We start from the raw sequence: 14876 nt of genomic DNA, 5'->3' as shown, positions 1-14876 counted from the left end.
TTTCTTATGAAAATGCCCTTTATAGCCTACTTTAAAATATTTAATAAATCCTCCCTATTGAGCCTATTATGGTCTAAAATGTGTAATTTAAAAACGCTATTAAAACGAGAAAACCACAGATCGAGAAATAAAGAAAATAAATCACAGATTCTTCGATCAGAGGCACTTCTTGAAGTGAAATATTAAAAACACGTTTAAATGTGATCTGAGCTTTTGCTGGTTTAGATTTGAGATGTGACGCGTTTGGGTCAAAGCGGGTTCGCGTGCGCGATGATTATGGCACGTCATGATGCAACAGTTTATTAATTTGACTTCATATATAAAGTAAAAATGTGAAAAATCGACATTTATTTAAAAATAGATATTAGATATATACGATGCAATAAAAACAGTTCACATGTTTTCCTAAATTCCCTTAAACAGAAGAAGCTGGATGTGGCTGTGCAGGTGCAGAATGAATGAGTTTTGGACACTCCGCGCGTCCAATCGGTTTGCTCGCTCAATTACTCGACAAACACTGGACTTTCTGTGATGATGAGCGAGCCTCGGTTTAATCCACACACACACACACACACACACACACACACACACGGGCGCGCGCGCGTAAAGGTGCTTTTACTCACACTCGCAGTGAATATCAGAGCGTCTATATATCACTTCATTCATGCGTCGCTTTTAAATTACAGTTCAATAATTAATGTGAGAAACAAATCACAAGCAGAACGTTTTCCCTTTGATTTCTGGTGCATGACATCACGAGGACTATAAAACAGCGTCTCTTCAAATGTTCATATCTGTAAAAATGTAGTTTAAATACGGAGCATATTGCAGCCATATTTTTTTTTTTAAATAAAAATGTTTATGCACAGCAGTATTTAGTGTGGTCTAATCACTATGCTGGGTTGTTTCAAACCAAATTTGGGTCAAATATGGACATATCAAAAATTAAAATTAAACCCAACGGTTGGGTCAGTCCATATTTGACCCAAATTACAGTGCAATAATAGTGGAGTACAATAATTTTATATTTTAACCCAACGGTTGGGTCTGTCCATATTTAACCCAGAATACAGTGCAATAATAGTACAGTACAATAATTTAACATTTAAACCCAGCGGCTGAGTTTGTCCATATTTGACCCAAATTTGTGTTGAAGCAACCAAGCTTTATTTTCTTCTCTTTTTTTTGAGGGAATTACCATAATTATACAGATACATATGTTCTTTATGAGGCATGTGTATCATCATGAGCTCTCATCTGTTGTTTAAACGATCATGGACGATTAGATGAAGGAAGTCCTTCTGTTGTCACAGGGAATGGAGGAGGCGTCCGCGCTCGGGATCCTGGACCATTCAGTGATCAAGAAAGGTGAGAGTCTGATGGGATGCATTTATACTGGAGAAGAGGAGCTGACCCCTCCACCACACATTAAAGGATTCTCTCTCTCATACACACACACACACACACACACACACACACACACACACACACACACACACACACACACACAATAATTCAGCTCTGCAATTTCATTTGAAGTCAAGAAATCCTGCCTCTGCCTGCTTCGCCCTTAAGGCAGCCGCTGTTAATGAACTGTTCATGGTCATATGAGAGAAAGAGGGGGATTAGAGACAGCCGAAATGGAGGAAGAGAGCAGATAATAAAGTTATGAAGAATTCAGAGCATGCATCACTGTGCCTTTCCACTTACGAGACTGGATAGTTAATAAGAAGCGCAATACAGCATGTTTTCATTTGCATTTATTTTACATTCATTGCATATATTTAGCATGTTCTCTGAAATCTGGAGTGTTTACCGAGCAACAGAATGGATCAATGCATGTAGAAACCAAAGCCTTCACGAATAACCGGATCTGCTCACACACAGCTTTACACGAGACGCTCGGCCACACGCCCACACTACAGTACGGGATACAGATCATACAAACGTGTGTGTGTGTGTGTGTGTGTGTGTGTGTGTGTGTGTGTGTGTGTGTGTGTGTGTGTGTGTGTGTGTGTGTGTGTGTGTGTGTGTGTGTGTGTGTGTGTGTGTGTGTGTGTGTGTGTGTGTGTGTGTGTGTGTGTGTGTGTGCCAATCCACGGAAGGGGAAGGAGAGAAGCACACACACACGGTGTGTGTCGCGTAGCAACTACTCCTCAAACACTGCATTCAACTTGACTTTTGGTAGATAAGCTTTGCCTTTGAACAGTGTGTGAAGTATTCAATGACTTCCAGGGCAGTCATTATTTCTGTTAGTCGTTTTCCAGCCGTTTTAAACAAAATAATCTGCTTGTTTGACTGCGTTTTTAATTAAATATCTCTCATTACTGACAGTCTCATTAGCGACTGAGCCCTGTTACTTTTTCATAAATATTTTGTAGTGTAATAATTTTGCAGTTACTCACCAAATTAATGTAGAAACAACTTAAAGATTTGTAACGGCATCTTTGGATGAAAGAAGGACCGCACCGCTGACGTCTTTGAAACATTAATGATAGGCATTCAACATTACAGTATCATTGACACTTATATCGATTTCAACATTTATTAGGCTTTAAAATCAATTTATCAAACAGTCTGCACTGCATAAATTATAACAATCCTTATTAAAGCTACAGTATTCTCTCTTCCATTTGTTCTGTGAGGAACCGAAAAAATGTTAAGTTCATTTAAGTCATTATTTAACTCATTTAAGACTCTCTAATGAGGATACTCCACAAAACATTTTGGCAAATTGGCATAATTGTGTGTGTGTGTGTGTGTGTGTGTGTGTGTGTGTGTGTGTGTGTGTGTGTGTGTGTGTGTGTGTGTGTGTGTGTGTGTGTGTGTGTGTGTGTGTGTGTGTGTGTGTGTGTGTGTGTGTCATAGTCAGGTAATTCACAGTTATGTTTATTACTGGGAAACACTGAGATCATTTTGATACCCACGTTTCTGAGTTGGGCATGTTTCTGAAACATGAAAACTCATCCATGTCTTTATGGAGCGACGCTTTGTGCACTGGAGCGCAGTCATGTTGGGACAGGAATGGGCCGTCCACAAACGGATCCCACAAAGTTGGGAGCATGAAATTGTCCAAAATGTCTTGGTGAAGCATTAAGAGTTCCTTTCACTCGAACTAAGGGGCCAAAATAACCCCACCCCATAACCCTCCCTCCACCAAACTTTACACTTGGCACAATGCAGTCAGGCGAGTGCCATTCTCCTGGCGACGGCCAAACCCAGACTCGTCCATGGGATTGTCAGCCTGAAGCGTGATTGGTCGCTCAGAGAACACGTCTCACTGCTCTAGAGTCCAGTGGCGGCTGCTTTACTCCACTGCATCCCACGCTTTGCATTGCTCTTGGTGATGTAAGGCTTGGATGAGCTGCTCGGCCATGGAAACCCATTCCATGAAGCTCTCTCCGCTGTTCTTGAGCTCATCTGAAGGCCACAGAAGTCTGGAGGTCTGGAGCTGTTGACTTGCACACTGTGACCCTCAGCATGCGCTGACCCCGCTCTGGGATTTAACACTTCGTGGCTGAGTTGCTGTTGTTCCCAATGGCTTCCACTTTGTTATAATCCCACTAACAGTTGAGCGTGGAATATTTAGTAGTGAGGAAATGTCAGGAATGGACTTATTGCACAGGTGTCAGCCTATCACGGCCCCACGCTTGAGTTCACTGAGCTCCTGAGAGCGACCCATTCTTTCACTAATGTGTGTAGAAGCGTCTGCAGGCCGAGAGCTGGAGTTATACACCTGTGGCCATGAAGAGATCCAACACCTGAACTCAGAGATCTGGAGGGGCGGCACAATAGTTTTGGCCTTATAGCGTATGATTAACCATTTGAAGCCGATTGTGTATTTTAGTATTTTGAGCTCAATATCTGTCTAGTGCGGTAAATGTTTATATGGTTGTCAAAGGCACATTTCAATATCAAAATTAATACATTTGGGTTTTGATAAGATTTCCTCAAACAAATCGCCCCACACTAAAAAAAACCAAATTTGGGTCAAATATAGACAAACACAACCTTTGGGTTAAAAAAAAAAGTTTGGTTTGTCCATATTTGACCCAAATTTAGGTTGAAACGGCATTTTTTTTAAAATGTACAAGAGAATAAACCTGCGGACCTCCATGATTTTGATTCTTTCCGACTTCAAAAATGTGAAGTAGGATATTTCCGACAGCAGTATTACGCACTAAAAACTTTGGTTTCAGCTGTTGCTGGTTTAGCGACTAGGCCTAACCTGAGCAGATAAAGGTGTTCGAAACCTCTCTAAAAAGAGACCAGCAAACCAATTTTTCCTCAGACATTTTTTTCCCCTGAGGATTGTAATAAAAATCACACACCAGCGGATTCTCCTAATACACGTTCTCTAGTCCTATTGAAGTGCGCTTTAAAATCCTGCCCACACAGATGTGGCTAATCTCATGAGAACAAATGAGGGTTTTTAGGAAGGATGTCTCACTTGAGCTCACCAATAGAAGAACACTAATCATTATTAGAGTTTCAATGGAGGTCTGTGTGTCATTTACAGTTGACGAACAGTGTTTTAACGGGTGAAAAGCCTTTTAAAGGATATAGGAACATAACAGCCTGTTTTTATTTTTGCCTTTTGATTAAACGGTGTTACCTTCAGGTTCATTTTAAAGTCAGATTTTAAACTTTAATCACGAGAACAACAGATGGAATAAAGCGTTCCCCCAATGGAGATGCAACACCCTAATAAGAGTGAGAAACCCAAATTAAACCCTGACACAACAGATGCAACCTGTGGGAGAGAGTCTTAAAAAGGTTCTCTTAAACTATAAAAGCACAAATTATCACATTTTGATAAACATGTACATTAAAATAAGCCTCCGCTCTCCTGTGGCGTGCGATAGCTCTATTACTTGCAGAGTTGGACAGTAACTAAGCACATTTACCTGAGTACTGTACTTAAGCACACTGAGTATCTGTACTTTATTTGAGTACTGTACTTAAGCACACTTTGAGTATCTGTGCTTTACTTGAGTACTGTACTTAAGCACACTTTGAGTATCTGTGCTTTACTTCAGTACTGTACTTAAGCACACTGAATATCTGTACTTTACTTCAGTACTGTACTTAAGCACACTGAGTATCTGTGCTTTATTTGAGTACTGTACTTAAGCACACTTTGAGTATCTGTGCTTTACTTGAGTACTGTACTTAAGCACACTTTGAGTATCTGTGCTTTACTTCAGTACTGTACTTAAGCACACTGAATATCTGTACTTTACTTGAGCACTGTACTTAAGCACACTTTGAGTATATGTACTTTACTTAAGTACTGTACTTAAGCACACTTTGAGTATCTGTACTTTACTTGAGCACTGTACTTAAGCACACTGAGTATATGTACTTTACTTGAGTACAGTACTTAAGCACACTGAGTATATGTACTTTACTTGAGTACAGTACTTAAGCACACTGAGTATATGTACTTTACTTGAGTACAGTACTTAAGCACTCTGAGTATATGTACTTTACTGGAGTACTGTACTTAAGCACACTTTGAGTATCTGTGCTTTACTTGAGTACTGTACTTAAGCACACTTTGAGTATCTGTGCTTTCCTTGAGTACTGTACTTAAGCACACTTTGAGTATCTGTGCTTTTCTTGAGTACTGTACTTAAGCACACTTTGAGTATCTGTACTTTACTTGAGTACTGTACTTAAGCACACTTTGAGTATCTGTACTTTACTTGAGTACTGTACTTAAGCACACTTTGAGTATCTGTGCTTTACTAGAGTACTGTACTTAAGCACACTTTGAGTATCTGTACTTTACTTGAGTACTGTACTTAAGCACACTTTGACTATCTGTGCTTTACTTGAGTACTGTACTTAAGCACACTTTGACTATCTGTGCTTTACTTGAGTACTGTACTTAAGCACACTTTGAGTATCTGTGCTTTACTGGAGTACTGTACTTAAGCACACTTTGAGTATCTGTGCTTTACTTGAGTACTGTACTTAAGCACACTTTGAGTATCTGTGCTTTACTGGAGTATTATTTTTTCTGTAATCTTCTGACTTTAACTTCACTACATCTGAAAGACAAATATCGTCCTTTTTACTCCACTACATTTCTATCAATGTCCTCGAAGTCGAAAGTCGTTTCTGTCGCAGCTTTGAAAGTCAGTGGATGATTTTATTTTTATTTTTTTATTCTTTTAAAAGATTAAGAGCTTTTATTTTTTATTTGCAGACAGCCTATCAGTAATCTCTCTTGTAGGATTATGAGAAGTTTCATTTTTTTAAACACTGATCAGTTTTATAGCAAAATGGAAGAAGACAGTTCCTCGGCACAGTGTGTGGCCATGCTTAGAAAGTATATTTCGGTTTTATGAAAACATTGAAGATTAGTATAGCTAGCATACACTTGATGCATTTCTCATAAAATGTTCAAACATGTAAATATCTGGGAGAAAGAGAAGAGTAAACAGTGAGAATATCAGATGTGTATCAGTGTATTGGATCCGTGCATTCGGCCTTAAAGTGACAGCAGCTTTATAACTTTTCTACAAGTATTTAAATGAGTTTAAGTTAGTCGTCTGCTAGTGTGTCAGATGGAGCGTCACTGACTGGCTAAGGGCCAAATGTATTTTCTGTTGTCCAATCGAATGAATGGAGAGGCGGGCCTTCCGTTGTTGACCGTTACCTTGATTTGACTGACAGGACAGCTGATTCAGGGGTTGTCTAGAAACATTAAAAAAAATGCACTGCTCTTTTCTAAATTAAAAAAATGTCAACCAAAAACGGCAGCGCAGTGTGCCTTGTGTTTTCAAACCTGAAAAATGCATTGTGTGTGATCGGGACCTTAAACCACCATGATGGCATAATGTGCATTTATACAACAATGCAACAATAATAAAACAATGCATTAACATAAAAGGAAATTTACTTTTGATACATAAATACTTTTAAAAACAAATACTTCTGTACTTTTACTCCAGTAAAAATCAGTTTTTACACTGCAAAAAATGTTCTTCTTATTTAGTTCTTTGTCTTGTTTCCAGCCTAAATATCTAATAATTCTTAAATCAAGATTCATTTACTAGACAAGTAAGACAGCATAAGATATTTTTTCTTGTTTTGTTGAAAATCAAATCTAAATGAAGAGAGTTTTTGCTTAAAACAGGCAAAATGATCTGCCAATGGGGTGAGAAAAATAATCTTATTTCCGTTTGGGACGGAAACAAGAAACAAGATTTCAATCAGAAATAAGATCATTTTGCCTGTTTTAAGCAAAAACTCACTTTGATTTTATTTTCAATAAAACAAGACAAAATATCTTATGTTGTCTTGTCTAGTAAATGCATCTTGATTTAAGAATTGTTAGATATTTAGACTGGAAACAAGACAAAATTACTGAGTAAGAAGAATATTTTTTTTTGCATTCTATTATATTTTACTCAAGTAATAGAGTTTTGTAGTACTTTGTCCACCTGAACCTCTTTGTGTTTGTATCGACAGTTCCAGTCCCATCCAAGCTGAATGGCTCCATCCTGTCCCTGACTAAAGAAGGCCTGGGCCTGGGCGGCGTGTCCAATCCTGCGGAGGTCTTCTGCTCCGTCCCAGGACGCCTGTCCCTCCTCAGCTCCACATCCAAGTATAAGGTGACGGTGGGAGAAGTGCAGAGACGGCTGGCCCCGCCCGAATGCCTGAACGCCTCGCTGCTCGGAGGAGTCCTGCGCAGGTACACTCCAGCCAAGGCAGACCATCTGCGGATGCTGACGAGAATCTGGAAGGTTTTCATCTTCTCTACCTTTTGCTCCTCAGAGCCAAGTCGAAAAACGGAGGTCGCTGTCTGCGAGAACGGCTGGAGAAGATCGGCCTCAACCTGCCGGCCGGCCGGAGGAAAGCGGCCAACGTCACACTGCTCACGGCGCTGGTGGAAGGTAACCTTTAAACACACACACATACAATGTTTGTTTTTGTGACATATGGGGACATTCCATAGGCATAATGGTTTTTATACTATACAAACCAAATGTTCTATCCCCTTACACTGCCCCAAAACCTACCCATCACACACACACAGACACACACACACAACCCCTAAACCTACCTAACACACACACACACACACACACACACACACACACACACACACACACACACACACACACACACACACACACACACACACACACACACACACACACACACACACACACACACACACCCATCACAGGAAACATTCTGCATTTTTACTTTCTCATAAAAACTCCTCCTGTGTGATTTATAAGCCTTTTGTAAAGTGGGGCCATGGGTAATGTCCTCATATTTCACCCTCTCCTGTAATACCTGTGTCATACCCATGGCATTATACACATTTGAGTCCTCATATGTCACAAACACATACCCACACACACACACACACACACACAGCAAAAAATGCACTTCTTACTTAGTATTTAGTCTTGTTTCTAGTCTAAAAATCTAAATATTCTTAAATCAAGATGCATTTACTAGATAAAGTAAAATGACATAAGATATTTTTTCTTGTTTTGTTGAAAAAGAAGTTTCCATATTTTAGTTTTTGCTTAAAACAGGCAAAATGATCTGCCAATGGGGTGAGAAAAATATATAGACTAGAAACAAGACGAATGTACTAAGTAAGAAGAGCATCAATCACTCAGATTACAGCGAGAACCGAGATGTTAATATCAGCCTTCCTGGAAGTGTAAACTCAAACATTATAAAGCAGCCTATTATCACCTGCAGTCATGAGCATGATCGAGCTCCATCTTTTGCTCTCCTCAGGTGAGGCGGTGCACCTGGCTCGGGACTTCGGGTACGTGTGTGAGACCGAGTTTCCGGCTCGAGCCACAGCGGAGTTTCTGTGCCGACAGTCCGACCCGGATCAGCTTCCCACGAGGCGCAGCATGCTACTGGCCACCAAGTGAGTGAAGACTTACACTGCGGACTAATACACTGATGTTTAATGTGCGGATTCAGAGGAATAAACCTGTGCTGTTCCTATAGGTCAGGGAGTTTAACACTGTGTGTGTGTGTGTGTGTGTGTGTGTGTGTGTGTGTGTGTGTGTGTGTGTGTGTGTGTGTGTGTTCCACTATATGGGTCATGCACAAAAGTATATAAATGAAAAAATTACACACTTAAAAACTTAGCATATTCTTAAGTTAAATTATTTAAAAAATGTAAGTAAATATTTTCCAAATATAGTATTATAAAAGTGTATTATACATTACACATTTGTTTCCTATTTAGTATTGAAAAAATACATACATAAATATAATAAACAATATATTAGTCCTATAAAATCGATTCAATTGGATCCTAAAGTTTTACAAGTGCGTGTGTGCGCGCTGTGTACAATTATGTATATTTAAACAAACACACGTGTGCAGATATTATATACAGGTCCTTCTAAAAAAAATCATATATTTTAGATTCATTGCACACCAACTGAAATATTTCAGGTCTTTTATTGTTTTAATACTGATGATTTTGGCACACAGCTCATGAAAACCCAAAATTCTTAAAAAATTAGCATATCATGAAGCGGTTCTCTAAACGAGCTATTAACCTAATCATCTGAATCAACTAATGAACTCTAAACACCTGCAAAAGATTCCTGAGGCTTTTAAAAACTCCCAGCCTGGTTCATTACTCAAAACCGCAATCATGGGTAAGACTGCCGACCTGACTGCGGTCCAGAAGGCCATCATTGACACCCTCAAGCGAGAGGGGAAGACACAGAAAGACATTTCTGAACGAATAGGCTGTTCCCAGAGTGCTGTATCAAGGCACCTCAGTGGGAAGTCTGTGGGAAGGAAAAAGTGTGGCAAAAAATGCTGCACAACGAGAAGAGGTGAGCGGACCCTGAGGAAGATTGTGGAGAAGGACCGATTCCAGACCTTGGGGGACCTGCGGAAGCAGTGGACTGAGTCTGGAGGAGAAACATCCAGAGCCGCCGTGCACAGGCGTGAGCAGGAAATGGGCTACAGGTGCCGCATTCCCCAGGTCAAGACACTTTTGGGCTACAGAGAAGCAGCACTGGACTGGTGCTCAGCGGTCCAAAGTACTTTTTCAGATGAAAGCAAATTTTGCATGTCATTGGGAAATCAAGGTGCCAGAGTCTGAAGTAGACTGGGGAGAAGGAAATGCCCAAATGCCTGAAGTCCAGTGTCAAGTCCCCACAGTCAGTGATGGTCTGGGGTGCCATGTCAGCTGCTGGTGTTGGTCCACTGTGTTTTATCAAGGGCAGGGTCAATGCAGCTCGCTATCAGGAGATTTTGGAGCACTTCATGCTTCATCTGCTGAAAAGCTTTATGGAGATGAAGATTTGGTTTTTCAGCACGACCTGGCACCTGCTCACAGTGCCAAAACCACTGGTAAATGGTTTACTGACCATGGTATTACTGTGCTCAACTCTCCTGACCTGAACCCCATAGAGAATCTGTGGGATGTTGTGAAGAGAAAGTTGAGAGACGCGAGACCCAACACTCTGGATGAGCTTAAGGCCGTTATCGAAGCATCCTGGGCCTCCAGAACACCTCAGCAGCGCCACAGGCGGATCGCCTCCACGCCGCACTGAAGCAGTCATTTCTGCTAAAGGATTCCCCACCTTGTTGGTGTGCAATGAATCTAAAATATATGAAAGTTAAATTTTTAATCATTACATTATGGAAAATAATGAACTTTATCAAAATATGCTAATTTTTTTAGAAGGACCTTTATATACTCACTTAAAGGATTATTAGGAGCACACACTAATGCTGTGTTTGACCCTTTCGCCTTCAGAACTGCCTTAATTCTCCGTGGCATTGATCAACAAGCTGCTGAAAGCATTCTTTAGAAATGTTGGCCCATATTGATAGGAGAGCATCTTGCAGTTGATGGAGATTTGTGGGATGCACATCCAGGGCACGAAGCTCCCGTTCCACCACATCCCAAAGATGCTCTATTGGGTTGAGATCTGGGGACTGTGGCGGCCATTTTAGTTCAGTCAACTCATTGGCATGTTCAAGAAACCAATCTGAAATGATTGGAGCTTTGTGACATGGTGCATTATCCTGCTGGAAGTAGCCATCAGAGGATGGGCACATGGTGGTCATAAAGGGATGGACATGGTCAGAAACAATGCTCAGGTAGGCCGTGGCATTTAAACGATGCCCAATTGGCACTAAGGGGCCTAAAGTGTGCCAAGAAAACATCCCCCACACCATTACACCACCACCACCAGCCTGCACAGTGGGAACAAGGCATGATGGATCCATGTTCTCATTCTGTTTACGCCAAATTCTGACTCTACCATCTGAATGTCTCAACAGAAATCGAGACTCATCAGACCAGGCAACATTTCTCCAGTCTTCAACTGTCCAATTTTGGTGAGCTTGTGCAGACTGTCGCCTCTTTTTCCTATGTGTAGTGGAGATGAGTGGTCCCCGGTGGGGTCTTCTGCTGTTGTAGCCCATCCGCCTCAAGGTGGTGTGTGTTGTGGCTTCACAAATGCTTTGCTGCATACCTCGGTTGTAACGAGTGGTTATTTCAGTCAAAGTTGCTCTTCTATCAGCTTGAATCAGTCGGCCCATTCTCCTCTGACCTCGAGCATCAACAAGGCATTTTCTCCCACAGGACTGCTGCAGACTGGATGCTCTTCCCTTTTCACACCATTCTTTGTAAACCCTAGAAATGGTTGTGTGTGTAAATCCCAGTAACTGAGCAGATTGTGAAATACTCAGACCGGCCCGTCTGGCACCAACAACCATGCCACGCTCAAATCGGCTTAAATCACCTTTCTTTCCCATTCTGACATTCAGTCTGGAGTTCAGGAGATTGTCTTGACCAGGACCACACCCCTAAATGCACTGAAGAACTGCCATGTGATTGGCTGATTAGATAACTGCATTAATGAGAAATTGAACAGGTGTTCCTAATAATCCGTAACAAAATAATTGCAATTAATTTTATATGTCCAGTATTTCAAATGAAATGAAAATAAGGTTACATTTATCTGATTAATGTTTGTACACAAAAACAAATGTGTGTGTGAGAGTGAGAGAGTGAGAGAGAAATGTGGGGACATTCCATAGGCGTAATGGTTTTTATACTATACAAACCGTGTTTTCTATCCCCCTACACTGCCCCTAAACCTATCCATCACACACACACACACCCCAAAACCTACTCATTTCTCACACACACACACACACACACACACACACTGCCCTACCCCTAAACCTACCCAAAACCCTAAACCTACCCAACATACACACACACACTGCCCTACCCCTAAACCTACCCATCACACACACACACACTCTGCCCTACCCCTAAACCTACCCATCTCACAAACACACACACACTCTCCCCTACCCCTAAACCTACCCATCACACACACACACACACACACACTGCCCTACCCCTACACCTACCCATCTCACACACACTGCCTTATCCCTAAACTTACCCAACACACACACACACACACACACACACACACACACACACACACACACACACACACACACTCTCCCCTACCCCTAAACCTACCCATCTCACACACACACACACCCCTACCCATCTCACACACACTGCCCTACTTCTACACCTACCCATCTCACACACACTGCCTTACCCCTAAACTTACCCAACATACACACACACACACACACACACACACACACACACACACACACACACACACACACACACACACACACAGCCCTACCCCTAAACCTACCCAACATACACACACACACTGCCCTACCCCTAAACCTACCCAACACACACACACACACACACACACACACACACTGCCTTACCCCTAAACCTACCCAACATACACACACACACTGCCCTACCCCTAAACCTACCCATCACACACACACACACACACACACACACACACACACACTCTCTCTCTCCGCCCTACCCCTAAACCTACCCATCACACACACACACACACTAACTCTGCCCTACCCATCACACACACGATTAATGCACTGGACAGTCCTGATGTGCTGACTCTCCCCCGTGTCTTCAGGGAGATCTGTAAGGAGTTTGTGGACCTGATGTCTCAGGACAGGTCGCCCTTGGGTGCGGGTCGGCCGACGCCCAGCCTGGAGCCTGCGGTGCAGAGCAGCCTGACCCACTTCAGCCTCCTCACCCACGGCTTCGGCTCTCCGGCCATCTGCGCCGCGCTCTCTGCCTTCCAGAGCTACGTGCTGGAGGCCCTCAAACTGCTGGAGAAGGGGGAGGGCGGCGGGAAGGGCCACCACGACAAGGAGCTCAAGCTCCGCAAATGAACAATCGGCCGAGAGACTACCTCCTCCTCCTCCTCCTCTCTTTTAGGAGTGTATTTATATGTGCGAATGTGTGTGTTCACCCCGCCGTTTCTCTGAAGCCTGAGAACACACACACACACACGGAGCACAAACTCCCTCCAGATCGGATCTCGCCACGGACAGTAAGGGTTGGGGTGTAAAGCGGGATTAGGTATTGACAAATGATTTGAAAAATGTCATTTTGTACTTCATGTTGTATGTTTATTTTCAATGTTACTGTTCTTCTTATCGCTGTACTGCAATGTAAATGTAATATATTATTAAACCAACAACTGAAATCCACCGCCTGACGGGGTTATTATCGCCATCTGAAACTATTCAGATCAGAACGGATAATTAAACATGAAAAGATACAATTAAGAACTGAAAATAAATTAAACCTAAACAGCAATATTTAATATTATGTATGTATATATGACAAAAGCACATCGAAATTACTAAAAATGGGAAACTGTTTTTTATCTAAAACTGTTAAAATCAGTTATTTGAAATGCTGAAAATAAAATATAAATATTAGGTGAAAAAATAAGTTAAGTTGAAGCACTAAAATTATTAACTGGAAATAAAAATACCTAAAGATGCAATAACTAACCTAAATACACTGTAAACAATATTATATAAGTTATGGCAACATATGCCATTTTTAACTTTATTTACATTTTTTGTCATTTAAGTTGAAATAACAAACATCCATGATGACTGTACTTAATATAAGCCAGCAAGTGTAGCGGTATTATTAATATTAAAAATGGCAAAAGCACACAGCAGAATGACTAACAGAAACTACAAATATAAAACAAAAATAAAATCATGCCAAAAATGAGTTTCCAGCACATTTGTTGCCTTTTTTTTATTTGAAATAATGATGAAAATAAAATTAGGTGAAAAATTAAAACTAAATTGAAGTACTAAAATTATTAACTGGAAATAAATAAACAAATACACAGTAAAAAAATGATAATTATATATCTATATTTATTATGCATATATTATATATATATATATATATATATATATATATATATATATATATATATATATATATATACACACACACACACACAATATTTTATTAAAGTCAGTTTAATGTAATTTGAGTTGAAATAACCAAAACATCCAAGTTAAGTACTTAAGTTAAGGCAGCAAGTGTAGTGGTATTAATAATAATAATAATAAAATGAATAAAAAATATAAAAAGAGTTTAGCATGTTTTTGGCTTTTTTTATCTATAAGTATTAAAATTAAATAATGCCGGAAATTAAATACAAGGTGAAAACTGAAAGGTTACATTGAAGATCAAGTTATTAACTGGAAATAAATAAATAAAAATAAATAAATAACTAAAGCTTTATGCTGTAAAAAAAGTATTTGAATGTATATAACTTTGAATGTACCTAATTTAAGTGTAGCAGTATTTAAATAATAATAAAATGGCAAAAGCACATGATATATGTAGAAACATATCAAATAAAGCGCGCAGGTTTCCGCCTGGTGTAAACGGACTCCTGCGTGATTGCAGAATTAGCGACAAACTGAACGCCCACAGGGGGATG

At 40.5% G+C, this 14876-nt stretch overlaps 1 protein-coding gene across 3 annotated transcripts in view; it reads left to right on the top strand.

Moving 5' to 3' along the window:
• tfap2e (transcription factor AP-2 epsilon) overlaps nt 1-13609 on the top strand; it is a 16336-nt gene extending 2727 nt beyond the window's left edge. The window contains exons 3-7 of one of the 3 annotated variants that reach the window (XM_067425494.1): nt 1314-1368; nt 7483-7705; nt 7789-7907; nt 8776-8914; nt 13023-13609. In XM_067425494.1, the coding sequence (XP_067281595.1) occupies nt 1314-1368; nt 7483-7705; nt 7789-7907; nt 8776-8914; nt 13023-13284 (798 nt within the window). In that variant the 3' untranslated portion in view covers nt 13285-13609. The remainder of the gene's footprint in view (nt 1-1313; nt 1369-7482; nt 7706-7788; nt 7908-8775; nt 8915-13022) is intronic. The other 2 variants (XM_067425493.1, XM_067425495.1) reach the window with 2 other exon arrangements.
• The last annotated feature ends 1267 nt before the right edge of the window (nt 13610-14876 follow it).

Source organism: Pseudorasbora parva, chromosome 19, assembly GCF_024679245.1.
Source record: "Pseudorasbora parva isolate DD20220531a chromosome 19, ASM2467924v1, whole genome shotgun sequence".
Classification (NCBI taxonomy): Eukaryota; Metazoa; Chordata; class Actinopteri; order Cypriniformes; family Gobionidae; genus Pseudorasbora; species Pseudorasbora parva.
The sequence above is the reverse complement of the archived record's forward strand: the minus strand, read 5'-3'. Positions and strand labels throughout refer to the sequence as shown.